Below are 27,956 nucleotides of genomic sequence, written 5' to 3'. Positions count from 1 at the left end.
TAAAGTAAATTTTGTCTTAAACGTTCCCCCCATGATAAAGAAAAAAATGGAAATGGTAACTACCTGTGGTGGATATGTTAATCAGCTCTAAATGCCATATATTCCTCAAAAAAAAATAAGATCAAAGCAAAGTAAATTTTGTTTCCCCGATACACGTGACCTCATAGAGGGCCACAGGAACACGCTCCCTGCTCAGACGGCACATCTTCAGCATCTGGACGGGGAGAGGAGCAGCACCTGGACACAGACACCCGCAGCCAGGGTTCCCCCCTGCCTGGCTCATGCTGCCATCTGTGGAGCGTGCGCCGTCCACGTCCTGCTTTGTCCCACAAGAAGACTGTTTACACAACACGTACGCCCCACAAAGCAGGATGACCATGGTGTCCACAGACGCCTACGTACCTACACACCTCTGCTAGTCACCTTGAGACTCTTCCCTCTAAAAATATCTCTTCAAAGTTGTTGTTAAAACAGTTTTAAGTCTGTGACTGAGAACACAGTAAAACGTAACTGGGATAAGTATAGAAGCCATTAAAATTACTCACGTAATTTCTGGCACCCGAGAGACCAGATCTAAGGCACAGCCTGCCTGGGAACATGCTATGTTTCTAATTCCATGCTCATCTCTATTCTGGAATGGACTGGACTTTTAGATTCTTTCTTCATCAAACGTGAGCTCCACCCAACATGTTAAAAAGGAATAAGGAGGTGCCTTCGGCCCACACCATTAAACTCAAAATAAAAGTAGAATTGGCTCACCTTGTTGCTTTCAAGATCAGGGGGGTTATTGTGGAACTCTTCATCTTCCTTAACTATCTCAGCTGGTGTCTAGAGAGAAAACACACCACGTTTGGATTTAGTGGCAGTCAAGCTTTGTGAAACCCCATGAAGGAGCAAAGGGCGGTGAAATAGTGCAACTCTGTGAACCACTTCTGTGGACAGAGCTGAAAATACTGCCGTTTTTTCCACGGTGGTTACTTCAAACCCAGAACTGTGTCTGCCTTTTTACCTTTTGCTCCACTTATGAAATCCTAACCTATTCAACAAAATTGTCGGGGAAACCTTTAAGGAGGAACACTAGAAACCCCTTTCATGTAAATAGGAATGGCTCATCCCTCCAGATGCCTCCGGCCCACAGGTAATAAATGCCCATGATCCTCCGTCCACCCCTGAGGACCCCAACGAGTGTCCTCTTTCCCTGTGTTCGAGACCCGCCCGCCACCGCCTGGGTGGTCCCGCTCCACACACAGTGGTGCCGCTCACATCCTCGCATATCATGCTCCTGGTTTCATGATTCACTGGCTAAAAGCAGTGAGCTCCGTGTAACTGGTGCCCTGGAGCCTCTCCGCCAGACGAAAGCCATGTGGTTCTGTGGCTAAGAAAGAAAGGGCCCCCCCAAGGGTTACTTCCATCGTAGTTCTGTACCAGTCAGAGTGGGCGCAGCAAGTGCACACGCCTCACGTCCACTGCGGGCTGGCATACAACGACAGGGAATGCGAACCAGCGTGGCCCCCAAGAAGCTCACTCATATGGGGAGACAGATGTTAATTGAGTCGCACAAGTAAGTATAAAACCACGACTGTGATATGCTTTGTAAGAGAGATACGTGGAGCTAATAGGATGTACCAGGGTTTACCATACACTCTGGTGTGACTACAACTTGAAATATGAGGGATAAAAAAAAATACATAAAAAGGCAAAGAATATTCCAGATAAAGGCAAGGGCACGTGGAGGCCCTGCTGCAGGAAGAAGCACTGAGTTTGAGGGGTTTCAGGGATGGTTGGACAGTGGAGAAAAAGAGATCACAGTAATTTAGCCAGGGGATGGTGGTAGTCAGGATGGCCGATTCTAGACGTATCTAGGAGGTCACACTTGCAGGCGTTGAGGTGGTCTGGATATGGAGGAGGTGAAACGATCAGTCTCAGGAATATCTCTACGTTTCTCTTTGTCTTACTGGATGGACGGGCATCATACACCCCCTGACGGGAAGAGAGCAAGGTGTGCAGACGGTGTGGAAGGACACGTGTTCATTCTCACTGTGAACTTCAGTATCTCGGAACATCCAACAGGTGATGTCAGTTCACAGTATGTGTGTGTGTGTGTGTGTGTGTGTGAATATATGTGTGTGTGTGTGTGTGTGTGTGGATATGTGGGTGCATGGCTGTGTGGATGTGTGTGTGTAGAGGTATGTATGTGTCTGGATCTACAAAAGATGTATGTGTGTGTTCATCTAGATGTGTGTGTATGTGTCTCTGGGTGTGTGTTTATAGAAGTAAATATGTGTCTCTGGATGTGTGTGTGTGTCTCTGGATGTGTGTGCATGTGTGTGCATCTGCATCTGGAGCCCAGAAAAGAGACCTGCAGAGAGAGTGGCACCGCCTGACAGAGTTTTCAATCTGGGGAGATGACCTAGAGTGAGAAGAACATTGCCCTGCCCTGACCCATGCTGACCTCTAACATTCCAAGCCAACTGGAGGATCAGAAGCCTATGGAGAAGGAGAATGGGGCCCCCGGGCGGCTCAGCGGCAAGAGCATGAGACCCTCAATCTCAAGTTCGTGACTTAGAGCCCCAGTTGGGTGTAGAGAGGACTTAAAAAATAACACTTTAAAAAAAGAGAGAATGAGAATGAGAACAAGAATGAGAGGCTAGACAGATGGAAGGAAAATCGGGAGCCGGTGGGTCTTACCAAAGGAAGAGGGCGTTTGAGGAAAAGGGAGCGGCCTGAAGTGTCGGCTGGAGGAGAAAGGTCAAGTGCCCTGAGAACTGAGAAGTGTGTTGGATTTGGGGCATGAGGCAGCGAGCTGTTCTGTGTCCCTGTGGACAGAAGCCGGAAGAGGCAGAGGAGAGGAGAGGAGAGGAGAGGAGAGGAGAGGAGAGGAGAGGAGAGGAGAGGAGAGGAGAGGAGAGGAGAGGAGAGGAGACAGAGGAATTGGGGAGAGGAGGGACCATCCCTCCAAGGACTGCTCGCAGAGGAAGGAGGCCAAGGAGGGACGGTTCTGGTTATAACCGGCTCGCTTCCAGCATGCGTAGCATCCAGCCAGGAGTCCGACCTACCCAAAAAAGGCGAGACAAATAACCTGAGAGCGCCAGACCCTTGAACGGTTCAGAGGGGACAGGATCCAAAGCCCAGGAGAAGGCAGGAAGACGGGCAGCTCCATTGTGATGACGGGAAGGTGCAGAGGGATTTGTGTGTAGACACCAGAGCTACCTAGCTCACAACCAGTCCCTACCTCACCCCTCGCTGAAAGAAAAATCACATAATTAAGGAGAGCCCAGGCCACTTTCCAGACACCAGACGCAGACCCTGGTTAGTCTACACCACCGGAGGCCCATGGCGTCTCCCCAACTACGGCAAGGACTAGGTCAAGACACCATAGAGTTCAGGAGGGCCCCTGGGTATGACTGTTCTCACCACCTGATAAAGGCACAAGGGAGGGAAGTGGGGTCTCCATTCGTCACATTAGCCTTCACGTCTCAACGTGCCGCTGAAAGCAGAGGAAACGTCTTGAGACCGTGAAGAAACAAGCCTGAGGCCTGAAGTCGATGTGCAGAGGAAGGCGGGCGCAGCGACGCCAGCGACCGGCCCGGGATGACACGGCTGGGCCGGCCGACCCTGCAAGCTCCCATGACGCAGGGGCCTCCAGACTCCGGATAAGTGTCCCTCACGTGTGAGCCGCTTCTCGTGGGTTGCTGTTCTTTCCAGCTAGAAGCATCCGAACAGATAAACTGCTAATTATGCTTTTTAATTTATTCATTAAAGGGAGTACCCCAGGGACCTTAGTGAGCCTAATCCGAGCTACTCCCTGCACCTACAAAGCTTAAAGCTTAAAGCTCCATTATGTCTTTTCTAATTAAACAAGTCGGAGATTATACAAATGCATACTGACCTTCTCCTAATTAATCCAAATTATTTTGGTTTTACATTAGCTCATGTCTCATTCTTAGCTCTTTCTCTGGAGTGAAATGAATTAAAGTTCAGGTGCATTGCTCGGGTTGCCACAGGGAATCTAAGCAAAACCGCTCTCTGCTGGGACTGGCCCCGGGGGACTCTCTGAAAATGACCACGTTTCAGTAGATGTCAGGAGCCAACCCGGTCCCCTGATTTCCCTTCCCAAGCATCCACTGGACGTGCCCAGCACCCGCTGGGGAATGACGACGTAACGGCGCTCTGGAGAGTGGAATTGGTGAAAAATGCTAAAGTATCTCTCCCTTCCCCCAGAAAAACTCAAAAGTCAGAGTCCTGCGCCAAAGAGAACCCACCATTCTAGGCACTTTTCTGTCTTTTAAGATATTTATAAAAATCAACATGACCTTAACTCTGGCAGAAGACATTGCTTTTGTGAAAAATGCGCACCTTGAATCAAGGAAGGATTTCAACCTCAGTGTGTTACTATCTGGGTGGCATTTTGTGTAAATTATAAGAGCTAAGAAATGTTTCCTTAACATTGGGGTATAATAACTCACGACTTTGGGGATCCCTGGGTGGCACAGCAGTTTGGCGCCTGCCTTTGGCCCAGGGCGCGATCCTGGAGACCCGGGATCAAATCCCACGTTGGGCTCCCGGTGCATGGAGCCTGCTTCTCCCTCTGCCTATGTCTCTGCCTCTCTCTCTCTCTCTCTGTGACTATCATAAATAAATAAAAATTTAAAAAATTAAAAAAAAAATAACTCGCGACTTTGAAATAGAAGCCGGTGTAAAAATTTATCTCCCCCAGAGAGTCAAAGCTGATAGAGCATCTTCTCTTTTAGACCTCCACCCAAGGCCTGCTGATAGAAATGTCGGCAAGGGGATACAGTGTGTGCTATTAACACCAGAGAGAGGGACACCTGGGTGGCTCCGTGGTTGAGCGTCTGCCGTTGGCTCAGGTCATGACCCTGGGCCCCGGGATCGAGTCCCCCATTGGGCTCCCTGCATGGAGCCTGCTTCTCCCTCTGCCTGTGGCTCTGCCTTTTTCTCTGTCTCTCATGGACAAATAAATAAAATCTTTTTTAAAAACATAAAACTAGAGAGAAACAAAAAGCATTGGAAATAATTTGTAATATCTTAAAAACACAAACTCGAAAGGAAACAACATAGTACAGGAAAAAAGAAAATGTGAGTCAAGACCAACTATAATCCAGCGTAACACTTAGTAACATCCCAGTGCCAGACCCTAGGGCTCTCTCCCCGTCCCTTGCATTGTGTTTCCCACACGCTACGCCTTCCGTCTTGGTCAGGAGCCACTTGGTTCAGGACTAATAGGGTTCGGTGACACTGAAGCTTTAGCAGCGACAACACACGTAAGCGAGATCATGTGGTTACTGAGAAGAGCGCCGCTGACCTGGCATCTCGACCTCGTTTCTCCCATGAGCCAACGACGGCCATCAGTGGAATTCTACAAGCGTCTCAGCGCCAAGTTGAGAAAAGCTTGGGGATGCGCTCTCACCACCAGGAGCCCAACGTGAGCAGGAGAAAGAGGCTCTACCGAAGCAACTGCAAATGTCTCCATTGGGAGAAAACCAAGAGACAGAAGGTGGAGGCTAGAAACAGTGGTGTGCATCACTGCAAGGACGCATCGATCTTTGTGAGTAAATCACAAAGAAAATGGGTAGGAAATATCAGAAAGGGAGAGAGAACATAAAGACTCCTAAGTCTGGGAAACAAACTAGTGGTGGTGGAAGGGGAGGAGGGCGGGGGGTGGGGGTGAATGGGTGACGGGCACTGAGGGGGGCACTTGACGGGATGAGCACTGGGGGTTATTCTGTATGTTGGCAAATTAACACCAATAAAAAATAAATTTATTATTAAAAAAAATCACAAAGAAAACAACCGGAAGACAGGACCACAAAAACAGGACATTTTAGGAATCAGAACGCAGGTCAAAACGTGCAATCAACCATCGTCCTGGACTGTCAGGGAGCAATGCTCAGAGCAGCTGTGGCCTCTCTGCTCATCGCTGTTCCCGACACCCCCGCCCCACTTTCTGATCCCCCCGTCCTCCCCTCTCTGTGCAGCAACAAGAGATTCTCAAACCAACTCAAAAGTACAAAAGTTTCTAGCCCTTGGAACACAGGCAAGATGAGAGGCCACAGTGTGAGTCTCGCTCATCACCACAAAAGGTGGACATTCCATGACGTCACCCAGCAGGAGCAAAGGACAGCCCACCCTCTCCGTTGATCGGGACTTGGAGTCCTCGCCTAGCGGAGGGAGTTCAGCGACACGGCGATGTCGCCATGGTGAGTGGAGCGGCCTCTAGCACGTTCGCCCCTCGCCAAGGCTCCCTCCAGTCCTCTGCTGGCAACTGGTGCTCTCGACTGCAAGTGAGTACGCTCAGCTCCAACGACGCCCTCAGGCTTGGGGGACGCCCAGTTCTTGAGGTTCCCCTCACCAGTCTAGGCTGGACTCCAAATTCATAAATGGAGTCACTGAGATGTTATATTTTGTAATATTGTATCTTCACAGCAACAGTAAAGTGAAGACAAGGTGAGGCCCCGGGGATAAGGAATAACATGTGACAGGACACCTGCGTGGCTCAGCGGTTGAGCCTCTGCCTTCGGCTTGGGATGTGAACCCAGGGTCTCAGGATCGAGTCCCACTTTGGGCTCCCCGCAGGGAGCCTGCATTTCCCCCTGCCTGTGTCTCTGCCTCTCTTTCTGCATCCCTCATGAATAAAAAATAAAAAGTAACATGTGACATCATCAGGCTCACCCACAAGGTGAAAACCAGTTCCTCAAAAACACGAGCAAAGTACTCCAGGTTATTATAAAAGCCAACACTATAAGCTAATAGTTTAATACGGAGGCCAGACCCTCCTTCATTAACGGGCTGGGAAGTCCCAAGGGCATCAGTGGGAGCATCTTCCTCCCCCCACAAGGAAACCAGCAGCCGCAACACGTGCCCAGAGCTCACTCAGCACGCAAACACAGAACCAAGACAAACACGTGGTTCTCCAGGCGTGGGGGCCACTCTGGGGCAAACCCCCACCGGGGCTGGGCCACTCTGATCGAACCCCCACCCGGGCCAGGTCTGCAGGTAGCAGAGTGTCCGTCCCCTGCGTGAGGACCCCACCCGGCGGACCCGCCAAACCACATCCTGCTGCCCTGCTCCACAACACCACCTTCTTCTCCCCTCCCCCAGGGCAGAAAACCACCCCTTGGACACTGCATGGTGGCAGGGCCTACGCCGTGCTTCACGGGGATCCCAGAAGGAAAATCATTCCTGGGGAAGGAAACCGGCGTTAACCCAAAAGCTTACACGTTAGTCTAATGTTAGGACTTCTCTGCAACACCGACTATGCTAACGCGCACCGTGGTCTCCCGGGGGACGGACGGGGAAGGCAGTGACCTCGGGGAGTCCTGTCCTCAAAGACACAGAACTCAGTCCGGGGACGGGTCTGTCTACAAACTTCAGCTCAACCTGCCCCGCGGGGCATCCGTCTATCCAATCCCTTGGGACCCTCTTTGCGTCTGTCCCCTGGGACTTACGGAGCCCAAGCCGAGCCCCTGCCGGGGGGCGGGGGGAGGGGGGCGGGCAGTAAGCGGACCTCCAGGTGTGCCGGGCGCCCACCACCCCACCACCCGCTCAGCTCCTCCAGCCGCTCGTCTCCAGCCCCGCAGGTGGCAGCAGGTGTGTGTCTCTGCTCACATGCACGTGCACGCGCTACCCCCCACTGGCCCAGCCCCCACACCTCTCATTTTTAAGCCCATGAGGCAGCCGAGCTGGGAGTCCCATGGCCTCCTTGTCCTTCAAAGCCGCAGAACTTGCTTTGACATCATCCCCTGACACCCAGGCAGCCCCAGGCACCGCCACCCACCCCCCACCCCTTGGGAGAGGCGTGGTTAGACAGCGGCAGCGGCTCTCCTGACCCCCGGGCCTGGCCTCCTCCTCCCTCTGACCTTCCTGACCCCCTCCATGGAGGAGTGCCCCGTCAGCCCCCGGAGCCCCTCCTTCCCTCCACTACTCACCCTTCTGGGGACCCCCCATCACCGCACTGCCCCGAATACCACGGAAATCAAACACTAGCGACGCAAACTCCCCAGAACGTTTCTCGGTCACAGTGATGGAGATTGCATGACACTAGGGACTACACTTGTGCTGCAAACCTGCCCAGAACGGGAACACCCCGAGGACCCTAACCAGCGTTGGAGGGGGGCCGGGTGCTAATTTCTGGTATAACCCTAACTGCCGAAAATGTCTGCATTTAGTTATTACAAAAATCCTTAAATGTGCAATAAACATACATGGTTAGTTTGGGTTTTAAGAGAGAACTGAATCTTCTGGTCATTTCTCGCCACGTCGAGGAAAAGAATAAATGCTATCACTGGCAATTTAGAGAACACAACAGGACCCCCGGGGAAAGTGCTCCAGATGCCAGAGGAAGTGGCCAGGGCCGGACGTGGTCTGTCTCGTTCGTAAAATATACCACGGGAAAGAAAAATAGAATAAAATGAGAAAATTACGCGCGATCTTCCAAAGGGGAGCGGAAAGCTCGCTGTCGCCCGGGCTTCGGCTCTAACCACACGTGCAGGACTGACGCCGAGTCCACGTCAGAGGGGGGAAAACAGAGCTCTGATGCCCACGTGGAACTTGCACAGGACGCTGGGGCGCCGGGGGGGGCTCCATCGGTGCAGTGTCTGCCTTGGCTCAGGTCATGATCTCAGGGCCCTGGGATCGAGCCCCACACCCTGCTCCCTGCTCAGCGGGGCTCTGCTGCGCCCTCTGCCCCTCCCCCTGTTCGTGCTCTCTCTTAAATAAACAAATAAAATCTTACTAAAAAATAAGAAATGTGTTTCTAGTGCCCTCAGGTGGATACTGGGGACAAAGCTGTGCATCTCAGAGCCCACCCGGCCCGCCGGCCCTTTGCAGGACCAGGGGCTGGGGACAGAGACCCGTGGAGACGCACCTGCAGCGGGTGGGCACGGGGCGAGCCGGGCTGGAACCAGGCCCCTGTGCTTCTGCTCCCATCCAGGCTGGGGTGGCCCCCTCACGCCTCACCCACTTCCCTCCACCTCATGCCTCTGTGAGCCCCAAGGAGGTGGGGCGGGGGCACACCAGGCCTAGAACCAGGTACTCACAAGTGCAGGACCTCACTTTGCCCCCCAGGAGCCATCCAGGGGCATCAATGCCCACCGCACGGGTGAGGGGGAGGGGGTCAGACGGCCAAGCAGTGGGAGACCTGCGATCCCCAACCACGTCACCTGGTGCCCCACGCATCCCAGCACCCTGTGGTGCCGCCGGTGGTTTCTGAGGGCCTCCCCTGCCAGGCACCGTCCCGGGGACAAGGCTGACGGCAACGAGCACAGCAGGCCGACCCCGTCCTCACCGTGAGGGAAACGGACAGCACTCAAGTGACAACACAGCTGACTACGCGGTCACAAACCTGACAGGACCTCACCAGTCTAGGCTGGACTCCAAATTCATAACAGTCCCCATAGCAGAAGAACCCACCAGGGAGAGTAGCGGGCAGGAAAACGTGTGATGCAGGACCTGAGGGATGAGCAGTCACTGACCAGAGGGGGCAGAGAACAATCTAGAGCCTGGGTGAGCCTGGGAGTCGGGGGAGGAGGAGACTGCAGCCAGGCGGGGCTGACAGAGCCGAAGGAAGAAGGCCGAGGGCACGGTCACACGACACCTGCTACCCACCTGGTCCACGGGCACCTCCACCTGCACATCCTTGTCTTCTCTGACTTCCGGCGCTCCCTGGGTTTCCGTGCTAGGAGTCTGCGCTTTGTACACGTCGCCTTCTAGAGAAAAACAGCACAAACAGGTTTTCATGCCAATGCCCACTGCACATCTTCTGGCCCAAACCAAAGTCATGGCTCGGCGACCTCTGGGCTTCCTCTGCCCAGGGCCCAGGTCAGAAAGAAACTCTGAGAACCCCGCACACATCACAATCACGGTCTGGGCACACGCACCTCTGTCACTCCCAGATGACTTCAAGAACGTATTTTGAAGTAATGAACAAAATGAGTTTTGACAAACGAGGTGTTAAAATCGCACGGTGTGACATAGTCCCCGGAGCTGACACAAAAACCATCTCATCAGCGTTACGACCGGGTGTATCACGTGCTTACAGAATCCCGGGGGTCTGGAGAACCTCATCCTCCGCCTGAGACTAGGTGACGGCAAAAGAAAAAGCAGGAGCCCGGCCCCTTCCCTCAACGCCCAGAGGAGGTACCCGCGGCGGCCAGGGGCGCAGGGACCCCAGCTCTTTCCATTCCTTGTCCTTCCCACCCCCGTCCTGGCCCCCGGCCCCCCAAGGACCCTCCCGCAGTCCTGGGCGGAAGCGGTGAAGGTAAGGAGGAGGCAGATGCAGCATCCGTCAGGTCCCCCACGGCGCTTCCAGGCTCCCCTCTGCGTGCTTGAACTTAAGAGCCTCCGATGGACCCGTCTACACTGCGTCCGTTTGTAAACGAGGAATGAGCCGAGGGCCCCAGGCTTGGGAGGGCAGTAGGAACCCGGGTCCCAACACTCCGCTTCCCGGAGGGAAGGTCAGATGCGTGCCGGGCCGTCCCAGCCACGAAAGACAGGCTTGGCCAAGAAGGAAATGTTGCATGCGCTGATTAAATTCTCTATTAGCGGTGACATATTATAGTATTTCGGGGACTATGGGGCAACAGGCTCTGGTCTTGGGCCCATCCTGGCCATGGTCAGGCTGCATCAGCACGTGGTGTCAGCTGCGCCCAGCAGGCAGGAGTGCCATGGAAGGACAGGTGTCTCAGTACCCACCCCCCTGTCCAGACCAGTGTCTGGGCCACAGCGGGACCGGGCCCCCAGGCCTCCAGAGGTGCCCTGCGGGACAGGGACCCAGGGGCACAGCAGGACAGGGTCCCCAGGGTACAGTGGCACAGGCCCCCGAGGCCCCACCAGACAGGGCCCCCGGGAGCAGTGGGACAGGACCATCACCTGGGACAGGAAAGCCCAGAGCGGGCAGGCAGCAGGAGAGAAGCGCAGGGAGACAGTAGAGACTGTCACCTGGAAGCAAGCAGAGGGCTCCCCGGAAGCTAGGAGACAATCAGAGCATAAAGAGGAGGAAGCCTGACCCGCGGTGTGTGGGGAGGACCCAGGAAGGGGAAGTCTTCAAGAAAAATGATGCCCCCAAACTGTCAGATGCTGCAGAGTAGCAAAGCAGAGCCCCCCTTCCCCTGGTCCTATGCTCCGCGTCACCAGCCACCCACGAAGCACCTGCGACACACGCTGAAGGGACCCCAGGTGGCCAGCTCCCAGCCAGGGCTCCGCAAAACAGAAGCAGGAGCGGAACAAGTATTTTTTTTTTAATTATTTCATTTTAAAATCAGCTCCACGGGCGCCTGGGTAGTTCAGTTTGTGAAGCGTCTGCCTTCGGCTCAGGTCATGATCCCGGGGTCCCGGGATCGAGTCCCGCACCGAAGAGGAGCCTGCTTCTCCCTCTCCTTCTGCAGCTCCCCACTGCTTGTGTGCTCGCTCACTCTCTCTGTCTCTCTCAAATAAATAAAATCTTTAAAAAATAAATAAAAATAAAATAAAATCAGCTCCAAAGTCTAATCTTTCAAATGTCCCTCACCCTCAAAAAAAAAAAAAAAAATCAGGCGGATTTTAGTTTTGCATTTCCCCCCAAAGGCTGATTGGTTTGCGGGTTGTTTGCTGTGTCGTCGGCCCTCAGGGTGAGAGCTCGCGCCTGCCCTGATGTGCACGGGGAGGACTGAACTCCTGCATCGATCCGGGAGGGCTTCCTGGGTGGAGAAGTCCATCGCCTTCACCAGCGGGATTTTGTTTCCCTCCTCCCACTACCACGGCCCTTGGAGCTGAAGGTCTCATAATAAATCAGAAAGTCACAAGTGTCAAAATCAGACAGTTACAAGCCTTCTCCCTGCAGCATGAAACTGACCCCCCAAAAAACAAACAAAAAAAAAAACACATTCTTAAAATGGCAGCATTTTTAACGCCCATTAAAAATGATGAAATCCACATTACCTGCGCCGTTTGGGATTAAAGAGTCTACCAGCATTTTCTTCTTCCCCTCTTTGGCATAAAACACAGAATCCTGTTCCTTACGGGAAATGTTGTATTTATGAGGTTCTTTTCCTTGGGAATCCTCCTAAGGCACAAACCAAGAATGAAAACTACATTAGGAACAGCGGCGAGCCATGAGTCTGACCCCTGGGCAAGCGCCGGCCTCGTTCGGGCGCCCGGAGGAGACCTCCCTCCCGGCACCGTCTGGACGCCTCAGTCCCTTATGCTTGTCTCCAGCAAAGTGGCACAAACACTCCCCTCCCTGGGTGAGGTCAGCACCTCCGGAGGTGCCCCCATAAGGCTTGACACAGCGAGGGGCGGCTTTGGAAAGGGCACAGGTGCGTCTGAGGAGGCCCGTGTGGTTTTAGACACACCTGGAAGCTTCAGGAATAAACGCCCCTGTTTCCAACAACTCACAAAGCTATTCCCGCTGGGACCTCTAAGCAAGGCGAGGCATCTCTGATAAAAGGATATTAAGCACATGGCAGGTTTGTTTTGAGTTGAGATAAAGGGAAACTCAGGTGTCTAAAAAAATCTACTGACAGCGGAAGATGACCACGCACGTGGGAGTCACAGTGGAAGCGAAGCTAACGGTGAGCTCATCCCAGGGGCCCTTCCAGCTCCATCCCACAAACTGTCCCCATGATACAAAGCGCCGTCCCAGTTTTCTATCTTTACCGAACATAGGCAGAACTATATACGTAGAGGTTTCTCCTGAGCTCTCCACGGCACCCGAGAAACGTCAACCAAACACCCCCCTGTACCATCAATATATTTACGATGCAAGTGACTGGCCGGCTTCTCCTGGCGGAAATTAAGGTGCATAGAACAGTCCCACAAGCAAACACAAGAACCAAGCAAAATCTCTCTACCCATTTTAAGGGGCTTCTGTAAAGGTTGCAATCCTGCTCAGAGCATAGGAATCAAGATCTCAGCAGAGCTAGTTTTAGCGGGCAGCCCGGTGGCTCAGCATCCTTCAGCCCAGGGCCTGGTCCTAGAGACCTGGGATCGAGTCCCACATCGGGCTCCCTGCCTGGAGCCTGCTTCTCCCTCTGCCTGTGTCTGTCATCAAGAAAGAAATATTTAAAAAAAAAAATAAATGGTTTTAGAGACAGAACATGGTACGTGTGTGTGGCTCGTGTTTCGCAGGCAGCGGGGGGCAGGGATCCTGACAACCTGCCAGGCTCCTGGAGCATCGCTGATGCCTATTTCTCGCAACCATTTCCCTGATCCTCGGCCCCTCTGACAGACACCACGTATTTACCGTGTTACCTCTGAAGTAATGGTCAACGGACGGTGACACAGCACGGTGCCCTCGTGAGGACACAAGAGCAGCGCTGGCACAGAGCCAAGCACACACAAGAGCCAAGACCGTCGCGGCCTGGCCACCGGCCCGGTCACCCCTGGGGCGGCGACAAGACGAAGATGAGCTGGTCCACACCCAGCTGGAAGGTGGCCCGACACACACAGAACCTCGGGCCAGCGCAATGGTGGGTGAAGAGCGGCCATAAGTGCAATAAATTGATTTTCTTGTTGAATCTCACACCTTACCTAGAGCCTGAAGGAAACACCAGTGTTTTAAAGCACCTTATTCCTACGACATCCAGTGAAATGTGGAGCCGGCTGGTGTGGCTTCTCGTCTCGTCTTAGCCCAAGGCCTGGCTTGTCCCCGTCTCTCTCCACAAGGACCGCAATGGCCTGCACACCCAGGGCCCCTCCTCCCCTTCATCCTGTCGCCCCAGCCCCGCAGGCAGCCTTCATTTAGGATGTTTACTGTTTGCCTCTCACCACTAGGACGCTGGAAGCCTCATGGGACCAGGGATGTTCGTCTAATAACAGATTCCCGGAGCCTGGAGCCGGGTGGTATACAGTAGGCACACAGTAAATACTTGCCCAATGAGTGAGCAGCGCTAGAATCTCCTCTCCCTGTGCCTTTCAGACACTCACGGGAGTGTCCCAGCCGCAGGATGAAGTGCGCGTGCCTCAGCTCAGCGCTGTGAGCGTCCCGTCGGAGCCCGTCCACCTTCCTAGCCCCCATGGGCCCCCCACCACCGCCCGGGCCTTCCCGCCCACCATCCAGCCATCTCCACCTGCAACTCCCTTCCCCCCGGCTTCAGGCCCCTGTGCTGGGTCCCCGGAGCACCCACCCACACGTCGTCGCCAGCAGAACCCAGGAGCCGCCCTCTGCATTCCTGGACCCAGGCAATCGGCGACCTCACAACACGGATACGGGCCCTATGGAGTAATCCCAGCAGGTGCTCAGTAAATCTCTGCTGGTGTCCTGAGCTGAGTGGGAAGATGCAAGAAGAGTAGGAAAAGAAGAACAGAGCAAAGACAGGGGAAGGGCTGCCAGGGTGCAGGGTCTGGGAGGCGACTGGGCTCACATCCCGCACACGGGCCTGCCCGCCTGCCTTCCTGCGCCCGAGGCACAGCCTCACGCCGCCCTGCTGCCCCAGATGTGCCTGCACAGCTGGCCCTGCTCCAACGTCGCCGTGTCCCAAGCGGAGGAGCCCTCGTCTGCACTCCCACCCCCGGCACACGTGCACCCGGTGGCCACGCACCTGCAGCTTCCACCCACCAGCGCCCCCCTGGCCTGAGCTCCCCAAGGACGGGGCACGCAGCCTTCAGCTTTATACACACACGTGGTGTACAGTGGACACTCCGCGTGCTCCTTTATTGTCAGAGCAACAGAGACTTACGGCAGCTCTCGGAAACAACGGATTGAGCAGGAAAACAGAGAATCTGTGTCTTCCCCACACGAGGAAACTTCTAGGTGTCACCTGTCCCCGCTTCTTCCTGCTCTGAGTCCCAAATCTGATATCAGCACGAGCGCTTCTTGCAAAGGTGACGGGGGCTGTTTTTTAATTTCATTCATCGTTTCTCCCATTAAAAACATCCTCAGGAAACATACGTGGGGCACGCTGTGCTCACTTCTCTGTAGTGCTCCGGGGACTACCATTCTTCTCTGGAGAGAAACTGTCCAATCCAGCTAAACTCTGCTGCTGCTATAACAGATAGTCTTGCTCGGGCACATGAAAGGCAGCCTCCCGGGGTAATGTGAATTAGAAGAACAGAAACCACCCGGCTAAGTTCAGAGTCCGGGCACGCCCTCCCACCAGCTTCCAGAGTGACCGTCCCGCTTCCAAGTGGGTCGAGGTGTGCCATCAGTGAACCAGCCCCCACTCTAAGCATTGCTAAAGTGCAACATTTGCTAACATTTGAACCAAACTGTTGCACCTTCAGGCCACTAGAAGGAGACACAAACGCAGCCTTGGATATTGTGTGATACTGCCATGGTCCTGACGTCACTGGCCTGCAAATGTCAGTTCCAAGGCACTTGCTCCATGTTGCACTTTACAGTTTAGACCTGGTCATTAAAGCATGGGTGTCCCACGGTAGGCATCTCTGTTTCTCACGCGTGCGCACACACACGTGCACGCACACACATACACAGGCACCTCTAATTTGTCAGTGTTTTAGCTCGTCTTCATTTCTGTTCACTCCCCAACGTTTGTGCTCTATGCCCAAAAGAGAAGTAGGCAGTATCAACATTCTGGTTAAGGATGTGATATAAATACAAAGCTTATTAATTATTTACTGATATTTTACAGAGGCTTACACATTAAAATATTCATTTTAATATAAGAATGCAGTTTTAGGGGATCCCTGGGTGGCTCAGCGGTTTAGCGCCTGCCTTTGCCCAGGGTGCGATCCTGGAGTCCCAGGATCAAGTCCCACATCGGGCTCCCGGTGCATGGAGCCTGCTTCTCCCTCCTCCTATATCTTTCTCTCTCTCTCTCTCTCTCATAAATAAATAAATAAATAAATAAATAAATAAATAAATAAATAAATAAATAATAAATAAATAAATAAATCTTAAAAAAATAATAATAAAAGAATACAGTTTTAAACATTTATTAAATTAGCCGCACTTCCTTGAAAAGAAGACATAAAATCACAGTAAATGAGTTGCTGTAAAACTGGATCTGATATAACGAAACAAGAATAGGTTCACTCAGTCATCTTCATTGGACTAAACAGTCTTGGCTCAAGTTAACGGACACCTGGATCCACGCCAGCTTCTCCCACTTTCCCGCATCCAGAGCCACCCAGACCCCTGTGCTCCTGGCCATTACCTGCCTTCTCATTTCACGGAATCAAACACCATGAATCATATGACACGTGGTGCTCATTGCTGTTTTCATCTCCTAGACGTGGGCATGGCTTGCTCCCCTGTAATACACGACTGACCGGTATCTTCCACTGCACAATAGTAACTTCCTTTCTCAGGTGCCATAAAAGAGATGGTTGTTTCTTTGCAAAAATATAAGGAATTCAAGAAGAATGTACTCCACTAATATCAGATTGCCCTTCTATCTTTATATACCTTTCTGGGAATATAATAATTTTTCACTTCGATCCAATCATCTTGAGGGCTTTGCACAGCAACAACGTTCAACACGTGTGGTGCCAACCACATGCGTACCTCAGTGGGAGAGACAGCAAATTGAGCCGCTCTAGCTGGGCTCACCGTGATGACAGCAAAACCACACACGAGTGCCAACGGCAGTGGTCAGAGGCCATGTACGTAAGACGCACCCCATTTCACATGGAAAACAAATCAAAGAAGTTTAATAAGAGACACGTGCAAAGCCTGGCACACACACATACAGAAGCAACCGTACTTACCAAAATGTGGTTGCTGTGACTAATTCTAAAACTCAGCCTCAGAAAATAAAGTGAAATAAAACCCAGCCTCCTGCAGCCAGAGAAGCCTGGCACATGGGACAGTTTTCACCCTCAAAAATGTACCGGTTCCTCACATGGGGCGATTTCTCAGCTCAACAAATCACGTAGACCTCTACACAAGGAACAACAAATAAGGTAAAAATACCTTGACAGGTGTTTTTTACAACAAACGCAGAGATTTTTACATCAACCTTTGTTAAAATCAAGGCGTTCTTTTCTAGGACTTTCTGTTTTCTGGAATAAAGTGTGTTTGCTCTGCTGTTACATGGCTTGTCTCATGTCACAGAATATTTTCAATGATGATTTTTCGTTGACTAACACCTTGTGTTTCTGATGCAGTGTATGCATATTTGTGATCATTCTGTTTCAGGATTCTTAATGTTAAATATCGTCATCAAAACCTGTTAACTTTCCCAGTCATAGATTTCCAAAGAAAAGAAACAATATCAGAACAAACATGTCTTAAATTTTAGACCAAGGAGAACAAATATTTAACAAAAGGAAAAGAAAACTATTCCTCCCTATGGGAACCCAGCGTCACAACAACATAACGAAATATGGGCATTAACAAAAGCAAGTAATGACGACCCCGGGCTACTGGCTCTGTCCTCTGAGCTCAGAGGCCTCCCAAACCACTGAAGCAGGAGATTCCACTGTTGTACCACTCGTGTTGTTCCCACATTCAAGCTCAGTACCCACGGCACATGTGAAAACACCGCTGAGGAAACTCTGCGAGGCTGGAGTCCTGTGCACATCTCCTGGGCCCTCTCTCCACCTGGAAAATCTGCCCTCTTCTCTGACCCACATTAGGACCCGTGCTCCGCTCACCCATCTCCACGTGTCGATTATCCTCCTACAAACTATCGCCCCTACTGGCTCACTCACACCAACTTTTTAACCATGAGACAAATCCGTGTGTCGTCCATCTTCACGCGACGAAGCGCATCCGTAGGGCAGGATCACATCTATCAGTTCTGTGTTCTCGATGGTTCTCGCCCATTCATCTGACAAACACTTAATCCCAAAGGCAACCCATAGAGAAAGAAAACTGAAAATAAGATGATCATTCAGCTCAGGAAGCTACCAAAATAACAACAGAGTCAGGAAAACCCTCACGCCAAAAGCCAGATGAGGACAACATGAAAGAGAAGTATTGGAGGTGAACCTCACTTATCAACAGACAATGCAAAAATCCCTGACAAAATTGAGCAAAATGTATTCAGAAAAGCATTTTTTTTTAAGCAGTATGGCTTTTCCAGGGAAGCCGGGGTGAAGAGTCGGGTCAGTCGGATTATCACCCCCAGCGACACTGACCCCTTCAGTGCAACTACGGGCAGGCGAGGGGTTGGGCTCATCCAAGGCTGGACTCCGGCCAAGCAAGCACCACGGTGGTTCAGGGGCATAAGGAAGCCAGAGTACTTCCGAGAGGGAGGTTGAGATGTGGTTATGAAGTCTGAGCTGCACCAAGGGAAAAGCCACATCAAGGGCTGACCGTTAGATACTGGGAAAGAACAGGTCAGTGCATGGGGCCTCAAGGCCGCGAAGTCCCAGCGGGGAACATGCCTGAGCGAAGGGGACCCGGCAGCAGGCCCCCAGCAGCTTCATGGAATGAATACTAAGGTCAGTAGAGCCTCTGAAACAGTTTAGATAAGATGGTTAGAGATGTTGGCCATCACAGACACGGGTGGTAGGGACCCGTGCGGCCGCCAGGACCTGGCTTCCACCTGCCTCTGGGATCAAGCACAGTTCTCATCTTTGCTGCATGAAAGGGACTTTTTTTTTTTCTTAATAAAGAATGAACTGGGGAGGGACAGATGGAGAGGGGGAGAGAAAGAATCCCAAGCAGGCTCCACACTCAGCAGAGCCCAACACGGGACTCAATCCCATGACCCTGAGACCATGACCTGAGCTGAAATCAAGAGCCAGACATTCAACCTACTGAGCCACCCGGGTGCCCTGAAAAGGACTTACTATTTTCTTCCTTCGTGAGTACTTCTCGATGTCCGTATACTTTCTGAAAGACAAAAGACAATCAGCTAGAATCTATAAGAGTCAACCAAAAGACAAGGCCATTCCGAAGGCGCATCCAGTCCCCCCTCTGGCACCGACTCACATCAACAGGTGTTTCCCATCCTCGGAGCAGAAACGGTCCCCACTGAGCTCTGCCCAGCTTCCTTCCTGGACACCTTGGAAAATCCGATGGATTTCCATTTATATCAGGATGGCATTCTGGCCCAGGGGCAGCATCGTTACAGGTGGCTCATGCCCTAAAGCTTTTATACAACCATGGGGGGAAATTCTAACAGCTTTGAGGTTTTCACAGTTGACAGCCACTCCCACAAACACGGATTTTTCATGCACTCTCGCGGGGACCTGTGGCACATGCACCAGGCTCTCCCTGGGCCAGAGAGAGAGCACCACTCAGAGACATGAGGGTCTAGTCAACGCCGCTCCACTGACCAGGGGAAGCAAGGAGACCCCATGCCCATGCAAAGCCCAGCCCAGCCCAGCCTGCTTCCTCCACACGACAGCCGCCTGCCCCTCTGACGCGGCCCGTGGCGCCCAGGCACACACCCTGCTCCTGATCCCTCCGTGTGGGGGCTGACCCCCGCCATCACTACACAAGGAGGGAGCACTTCTGGCACCCAGTTCCCCAGCAGAGGGGCACCTCCTGGGTCCACGTCACATGTGAGAATGGACATCACTCTCTTAGCAACTCTGTGGACTCTCTTCCTCTTTGGTGAGGGAGAAAGCTACCAACAGACCCAGCTCAGGGCTCAGCACATGAACAGGTGACAGGGGAAAACAAAACACATGGAGAATCCAGGGGACTCGTGTGGGGAGCAGGGGACATGGGAGGAGAGAGGACCATGCACCTCATCTCAACAGCCCCTAAGTAATCTCCACCCACCGCGCAGGTAGGACACTCGGCATGAAAGAGCACGTGGACAAAATCAGGAAATAGCCGCTCTTGCCAGGCTCACAGGCAGGACCCTAACCTAACCATCTGCTGTGGGGTCATCCCCTCGGACAGGACAAAAGCCATTCTCTGCCTCAGAGTAGAAGCCCTAACAGCACATGAGTGCAAATAGTCACGAGGTCCCCTGGTGGCGTCTCAACTTCCCAGGCTCTGGGCAAGGGAACTCAAAGGGTGGGTGGGGGCGAAACCACCTGCCTGTTCCACCATGAGATGGACGCTGACACCTCTTTTTCTTCGCTCAAGAGAATGACCATTAGAAACATGAGAAGCAGCTACAGGGAAGGTCCCTGGCAGGCTCTCAAATAGCTGCTGTCGCTGCCTGTAGTTCAAACACACCCATGGGGCTGAGCAGTCAAGGCCGCAAAATCCCAGCATCATCAGCTGGAAACCACTCCTCTCAGCCAGACCCGGAATGGGCGCCAGGAGCCCGAGTTAAACTCTGCATCCCACAGCCCCCAGGAAGGAGAGCTCCGTGTGCACTGGAGGGAGGCACCTGACACCCAGCTACCAAGTTAGGGAGGAGCAGAGCCCCGCCTTCCAGGATGGGTGACAAAGGGCACGGTTGGCAGGCACATCCCCTTGCGGCTCAAGGTCCACAGGAAGGCATATCCGAGGCAGCCTGCCTGCCATCCCACATCCCACCCTGTCTTCTCAGAGGATCCAAAGGCAATGAACTCAGACTCCGCCCTGATGCTAGGGCTTTGATTGGGACAAAAAATTGAGGATTTGGATTGGTATGTACCTCTGAACTCCAGTCTTGCAGGTCACCTCCTCCTTCCTGACCTATCACCGAGCCTGGACACCCAGTACTGTAGCCTCTGAGGGGCCCAGACTAATAAACAGGCTCCTGAATCTGGCCAGTACAACACCAGGGAAGTCAGGAAGTGTTCTGGACTACTGCTGGCCCTCTGGGTATTTGGAGCAGGGAACACTGGAGCTCTTACCTACGGCACAGCTAAAAAGCAAGGTGGGTGGAACACGGAAGTCTCTCTAAGGAAGCATCAAGTGTAATTGTGTGCTGGGAATGTAACTGAGACCACCTTATGAGGGGACTTCAAGGTCCTTGAACTGTGAGAACTGCGGGTGGACGCAGAGTCCACGCCTGTCTACGTGAGCATCAGTGCGGGATGGTCTGGCAACATCTGGGCAAGCAGGTCAGAGCCCCAACGCTGGGCTGCTCTTCAGAGTAAGTCCACAGGGCGTCCCTCAGGCAGGAGCCTACGGGGGAGAATTATGCTCTAATTACAAGAGCTCGTCTGGCCAAATTCAGACTGCAAGCAGCGGAGTGAGCAAAATGCCCCAGAAGGGGCAGCCGCTGTGCGTGCTCCTCAGTGATGGGATGGGAGATCCCACCCGTGCCTTCGTCTTCCTTGTAGACGTTCCCACGAGTCTACAAACACGCACACCCTGGTGTACCCCGTAAGCCCGGGCTGGGCTCCGCTCTAACAGTCACCACCTTTTCCACCAGGAGAGCCTGCTGCCCCACACAAACTCTGGATTCCAGGTCAGGAAAAGCCTGCTAAATTCAGAAAACAGAACAAGGCGCCAGATGGGCTATCACGACTGTGTCCCGGGGCCCGCTCTGCGACTGTTGGGCACACGGAGACCCTTCCTGTCCGAGGCGCCCAGTGGCCCCAGGGAAAAAGCAGAACACACAACACAAGGGCTCACTGCCCTTGTGATACATCGAACGACAGGGGTTCCCACGTGCCCAGCTGTGAGAATCCAAAACTGTGTCATATACGCAGAAAAACAACCCACAGCTGAACTGGCCATGCTCGGGGGCGATACTAGGAAAAGAGGCAAACTGCACCAACTCCAGAGGTTAATTTATGAAGCGTGCTCACTGTTGGACCTCACTGGGCACCTTTGAGGATTTCCAGTAAGGGAAATATTTGAAGGTCTCCAGTCCTGCAGCAACATAAAAGTGGTTGTCTTGCAGATCCTTGGAGTTGTCCAAAAGATGCCCGTTCATGGTAAATAATCTGTGAAGAAAGCAAGAAGAGACAGGCAGGAGACTTTAGGGCAGCGACCTCCGGGCTAGGGGCATTGCTGCAGACCATACGACTGGGACGTGGGTTAGGGGCAAAGCCATGACCGCGTCGGCGAGCGTAATCCAGACGAGCTAATTAAAGCCCGTGGGAGCTGCTCTTCCAGAGTTAGGCTTGCTTTCCAATTTTAGATTTTTTAATTAAAGTATATTTTTAATTATGTACAAGTACTCAGAGGCCCCTGAGAACATTTTAAGCTCTTGGTTGGTGTTCAATTAATTTTAACTAATAACAGCAAGAATTAATACAAATTGGATTATATTATTATAACAATACTTGGAAAACAAACCAGTACTTAGCAGCAAATAATGCCCCTTTTTATAAGCACCAAAAGACTAATATTTGTCTACCTTTTACTCTGTACTCTTTTTTAGCAAATATTCATTCATTCATTCATTCATTCATCTTAAGAAATGATTCCATCCATTCAATGCTGAGCACCGGACAATGAGATGGACACTGTCTTGGACATAAATATGAGGAAAGGAAGTCACTGCTCGCCCAAAGCCAGGGTTTGGACACAAACCTAAGCAGAGAAGGGCAAAGATCCGGACTTTTGAGAGGAGGAAAACCAGACTCGGCTGTAGGCCTCACAAAAGCAGAGGCACGCAGGAGGGTGGGGACAGTGGGAGGGCTTCCCCACGGGAGATGGTAACGCCATCTGGGGAGGCAGGACGCAGGGGTCGACTATCACTACAGGTGAAAGGCACACAGGGAACTTGCACGGTGAATTCTGGAGCCTAGAATATTCTAGGGAAAGGATGATTGATTTTGCCGCAGTGACTGGAGATTGCCATGGAAGACCAGACAAGAGCTACGTGCAAGCAACAGATAGCTGACCCCGGTGGGTGCGTCAGGCCGATGCGGCTGAGGGAGTCAAAGGAGCCCGGCCTGGCTGCCAGAGCAAGGGTGTGCGAGGCGATCGGGAACCGGAGCAGCAATCTCCAGCGTGGGAAGGGGGCAGGTCACGCTGAAAAGGTAGAAGCCACAGGACTGTCCTTCCCTCCATCAATCCTCCCCAAACCTGAGCACAGGCCAGCTGGAAGGCTTGCTAACACGCAGACAGCCGGGCCCTGCCCTCAGGGCCTTGGATTCGGTGAGTCTAGATGGACCGGGACACTCGGTCACCTCTAGCAAGTGCCCGGCTGCTGCTGCTGCTCCGGGCCCCCCAGGGGAATGGCTGCCTGAGACCACTCCCTGGTGACCAAGAAGAATTTTGAGGGAGACAGCGTGAGAAGCCACTGGAGAGCATGCGGGCAGCAGGTGGCCGTGACAAGGAGCACAAAGCTCCCAAGGAAAGAGTGAGGCATGGAATTCTGTTCCTCTCCTGCCATTGTCCCCGGGCCCACGTTGCCCGATGGCTGGAACGAGTGGCCCCAGGACTACGTCAGGGGAGCACAGAGGCCGGCAGCAGGCCAGGGTGGGACGGAGGCAGGTGGGCCGAGGGGCTGCAGGGCCGGGCGGGCCAGCCAGCGAGGCTCCACCGCGGAGTGCTCCGTGGATTCCACCAGAGGCAGAAGTGATGGAGCACATGGGCCCAGAATTCAATATAAACGTGAAAAATATTATAAACGAGATAGGAGGAGATAGTATCAATATGAAACAAGAATGCATAAAAAAGAAACAGAAATATGGAAGCGAAGACGGAGTCGTGGAGACAGCACCGTGCGGGGCGCCAGCAGGAGGGGTGCAGACACGAGCTGCTGTGGGGAAGACGCCGTGAGGGGTGTCCCGGGGGAAAGCAGCGTGAGAAGGAACATGAATTCGAGAAAAGCCGAGAAATGAGGCCGAGCAGGAGTGCCAACAGCCAGAAAGTAAGAATCTCAAAAAAGTAACTTTAAAGTGGGAAGGAAGAGAAATGCATGAAGGTGAACTTCTCGGGATTGAAGAGAGGGAGAGGACCTCGCTGGAGTCAGCCGGCGTGGAATCAGAGGCCATGGAACCCTGGCCCGCGGGCACAGGATGGCACACAGGGAGGCACGCGGCCTCCGAGGGCTCGCCCCAGAGCCAGAGCCGCCCCGACATCAGATGTTTCAACAGCACGGAAGGCACAGGACGGGGAAGTGACGCCTTCCAGACCTGGAAGCAAAAATACTTCGCAGCAAGCCACGCGCTCCTGCAAACGGGAAGGCGCGCCGGAAACCAGTCGCCTTCACGGGCCTCGGAAGGTTCCCGCACAGACTCACGCGGACCGTGGCCCTGCAGCACGGAGCTAAGTGCGAGGGAAGCGACTCCCGCAGCGCCACGAGGGATCGCGGGAGGCGGGGGGACAGCCTGGGTTGCCGTTTGGAAAACTTCAAGGAGGGCACTTGATGGGATGAGCACTGGGGGTGATACTATACGTTGGCAAATTGAATTTAAAATTTTTAAAAATGTAAAAGATTTAAAAATTTGGTCAAAGAAATCTTACTCGCCATAACCCCCAATTCGAAGGGTGCCTCACGGCAAGGCGGTGGGGCCGTCGAGGGGAGCAAACAGGGTAACGGTCCCGTCGGGAGGGAAGGAGGCGAGCAGCCCAGCACCTGTGAGGCCCAGCGGGCGACAGGCGCCCGAGGAGCTGGAGCCCTGGTCGGATTCTGGGGTCCAGGAGGATCGGGGCGCCTTCCGCAGAAACAAGGATGAGGTGAGCTGACGGCTCGGGGGACGGAGGTGCAGGAGGTGAGCTCTCTCTCCACAGTGGCTGCGCTGGGAGGAAACCGGACCCTGGAGAAGCTCGAGTCAAGGTCTTCCCTCGGGCGAGCTCCCCTTGCCAGGACGAGACTGGGGGCGCGGGTCTGTTTGGACGTCTGTTCTAGAAGGCTAAGTGTTCCTTCCAGGAAGTGAGGAGACCAAATCAACCTACTATTCGTACGTCCAAGCATTTCTTTCATTCCCTGGCTCTGCACTTCTTCTAAGCTCGACCATAAAGAATTGGAGGGAGAAAAAGTAATAAGCTTATCCATCTTATGACCTATTTTCCCTCCTAATGTCCTGTTGCCTTGCTTGCTTCGCCTCTGCCATTTCACGTGTAACACGTGGGATTAATTCCACGACCGCTCCTGGCCCTTCCAAAAGGGCACACAAGTCTGTCTGCCCCGCACGACTGTCCCTCTGTCTTTGAGAGTCACACACCGATATTTATAGCTGCATTCTGGAATCATCCAGGACCCGCGGTACGGATTTTTAGGTGACATCTAACTTGCCCGGCATGCGTAGGGTCACCTTGGGATTCACCTCCCTCGCTAGGGCTAATGACGACCCCGACCCCGTGGCTCTAAACGCCCAACAGTTTGTCCTGCTCACAAGAGATGCTCAGTCTCCCTCGGTGGTGTCACAACCGTTGATTGTAAATGTGATTGTAAATCAATCGTTTACATTTTAATTTACCCCCAAGAGAGATAATCAACATGTGAAATAGGAGTAAAGGCTTTGGCTCTTCCACCCCAAGGCCCACCGTCTGGGGACCATCACTGCCCATAAAGATGATCCTTCTGCATGTGGATGTCCAATTTTCCCAGCACCATTTACTGAAGAGACTGTCTTTCTTCCAATGGATAGTCTTTCCTCCTTTTTTTTTTAATTTTTATTTATTTATGATAGTCACACACACACAGAGAGAGAGAGAGAGAGAGAGAGACAGGCAGAGGGAGAAGCAGGATCCATGCACCGGGAGCCCGACGTGGGATTCGATCCCGGGTCCTCAGGATCGCGCCCGGGGCCAAAGGCAGGCGCCAAACCGCTGCGCCACCCAGGGATCCCATCTTTCTTCCTTTATCGAATATTAGTTGACCATAAAGTTCAGGGTCCACTTCTGGGTTCTCTATTCTGTTCCATTGATCTATGTGTCTGTTTTTGTGCCAGGACCACACTGTCTTGATGACCACAGCTTTGTAGTACAACCTGAAATCTGGCATTGTGATGCCCCCAGATATGGTTTTCTTTTTTAAAATTCCCCTGGCTATTCGGGGTCTTTTCTGATTCCACACAAATCTTAAAATAATTTGTTCTAACTCTCTGAAGAAAGTCCATGGTATTTTGATAGGGATTGCATTAAACGTGTACATTGCCTGGGTAACCTTGACATTTTCACAATATTAATTCTGCCAATCCATGAGCATGGAATATTTTTCCATCTCTTTGTGTCTTTCTCAATTTCCTTCAGAAGTGTTCTATAGTTTTTAGGGTATAGATCCTTTACCTCTTTGGTTAGGTTTATTCCTAGGTATCTGATGCTTTTGGGTGCAATTGTAAATGGGATTGACTCCTTAATTCCTCTTTCTTCAGTCTCATTGTTAGTGTATAGAAATGCCACTGACTTCTGGGCATTGATTTTGTATCCTGCCACGCTACCGAATTGCTGTATGAGTTCTAGCAATCTTGGGGTGGAGGCTTTTGGGTTTTCTATGTAGAGTATCATGTCATCGGCGAAAAGGGAGAGTTTGACTTCTTCTTTGCCAATTTGAATGCCTTTAATGTCTTTGTTGTCTGATTGCTGAGGCTCGGACTTCCAGTACTATGTTGAATAGCAGTGGTGAGAGTGGACATCCCTGTCTTGTTCCTGATCTTAGGGGAAAGGCTCCCAGTGCTGCTCCATTGAGAATGATATTTGCTGTGGGCTTTTCGTAGATGGCCTTTAAGATGCTGAGGAATGTTCCCTCTATCCCTACGCTCTGAAGAGTTTTGATCAGGAATGGATGCTGTATTTTGTCAAATGCTTTCTCTGCATCTATTGAGAGGATCCACATGCAGAAGAATGAAACTAGACCACTCTCTTGCACCAGACACAAAGATAAACTCAAAATGGATGAAAGATCTAAATGTGAGACAAGATTCCATCCAAATCCTAGAGGAGAACACAGGCAACACCCTTTTTGAACTCGGCCACAGCAACTTCTTGCAAGATACATCCATGAAGGCAAGAGAAACAAAAGCAAAAATGAACTATTGGGACTTCATCAAGATAAGAAGCTTTTGCACAGCAAAGGATACAGTCAACAAAACTACAAGACAACCTACAGAATGGGAGAAGAGATTTGCAAATGACGTGTCAGATAAAGGGCTAGTTTCCAAGATCTGTAAAGAACTTATTAAACTCAACACCAAAGAAACAAACAATCCAATCATGAAATGGGCAAAAGACATGAACAGAAATCTCACAGAGGAAGACACAGACATGGCCAACATGCACATGAGAAAATGCTCTGCATCACTTGCCATCATGGAAATACAAATCAAAACCACAATGAGATCCCACCTCACACCAGTGAGAATGGGGAAAATTAACAAGGCAGGAAACCACAAATGCTGGAGAGGATGCGGAGAAAGGGGAACCCTCTTGCACTGTTGGTGGGAATGTGAACTGGTGCAGCCACTCTGGAAAACTGTGTGGAGGTTCCTCAAAGAATTAAAAACAGACCTGCCCTACGACCCAGCAATTGCACTGTTGGGGATTTACCCCAAAGACACAGATGCAGTGAAACGCCGGGACACCTGCACCCCGATGTTCACAGCAGCAATATCCACAATAGCCACACTGTGGAAGGAGCCTCAGTGTCCATCGAAAGATGAATGGATAAAGAAGATGTGGTTTATGTATACGATGGAATATTCCTCAGCCATTAGAAACGACAAATACCCACCATTTGCTTCAACGTGGATGGAACTGGAGGGTATTATGCTGAGTGAAGTAAGTCAACCGGAGAAGGACAAACATTATATGGTCTCATTCATTTGGGGAATATAAATAATAGTGAAAGGGAATAGAGGGGAAGGGAGAAGAAATGGGTAGGAATTATCAGAAAGGGAGACAGAACATAAAGACTCCTAACTCTGGGAAATGAACTAGGGGTGGTGGAAGGGGAGGAGGGTGGGGGGTGGGGGTGACTGGGTGACGGGTACTGAGGGGGGCACTTGATGGGATGAGCACTGGGGGTTATTCTGTATGTTGGCAAATTGAACACCAATAAAAAATAAATTTATTATTAAAAAAAAAAAAAAGATGATCCTTCATCCCACACCTCTTACTTTTCAACCTGGAAGGTTTGTGTCTTCCCTACGCCTCCTCAACTCACCCCCATGCAAGAGGCTGGGGCTCCTCATCCCCGGCAGTGCTCCCAGCGCTGAAGCCCTAGCCTTTCCCTCTACAACCTGCTAGCCCTGCTGCTCCCACTGCTCTGTCCTTCTGGTCCACCGATCCACACCAGGCCCCTGGTCTAAGATCACCA

General features: G+C 52.1%; 1 protein-coding gene across 12 annotated transcripts in view; it reads right to left on the bottom strand.

Moving 5' to 3' along the window:
* Window positions 1-27,956, bottom strand: part of DCDC2C (doublecortin domain containing 2C) — a 94,097-nt gene that overhangs the window by 41,614 nt on the left and 24,527 nt on the right. For all 12 annotated transcript variants that reach the window (XR_005371976.1, XR_005371972.1, XR_005371973.1 and 9 more), the window contains exons 5-9: window positions 21,550-21,687; window positions 18,694-18,736; window positions 11,935-12,058; window positions 9,625-9,725; window positions 760-828 (exon numbers count right to left, since the gene is read on the bottom strand). Coding sequence is in view for 5 of the 12 variants with exons in the window: in XM_038560692.1 (XP_038416620.1) it covers window positions 760-828; window positions 9,625-9,725; window positions 11,935-12,058; window positions 18,694-18,736; window positions 21,550-21,687 (475 nt within the window). In the remaining 7 variants the exon portion in view is untranslated. The remainder of the gene's footprint in view (window positions 1-759; window positions 829-9,624; window positions 9,726-11,934; window positions 12,059-18,693; window positions 18,737-21,549; window positions 21,688-27,956) is intronic.

Source organism: Canis lupus, chromosome 17 (genome assembly GCF_011100685.1).
Source record: "Canis lupus familiaris isolate Mischka breed German Shepherd chromosome 17, alternate assembly UU_Cfam_GSD_1.0, whole genome shotgun sequence".
NCBI classification, from domain to species: Eukaryota; Metazoa; Chordata; class Mammalia; order Carnivora; family Canidae; genus Canis; species Canis lupus.
The sequence above is the reverse complement of the archived record's forward strand: the minus strand, read 5'-3'. Positions and strand labels throughout refer to the sequence as shown.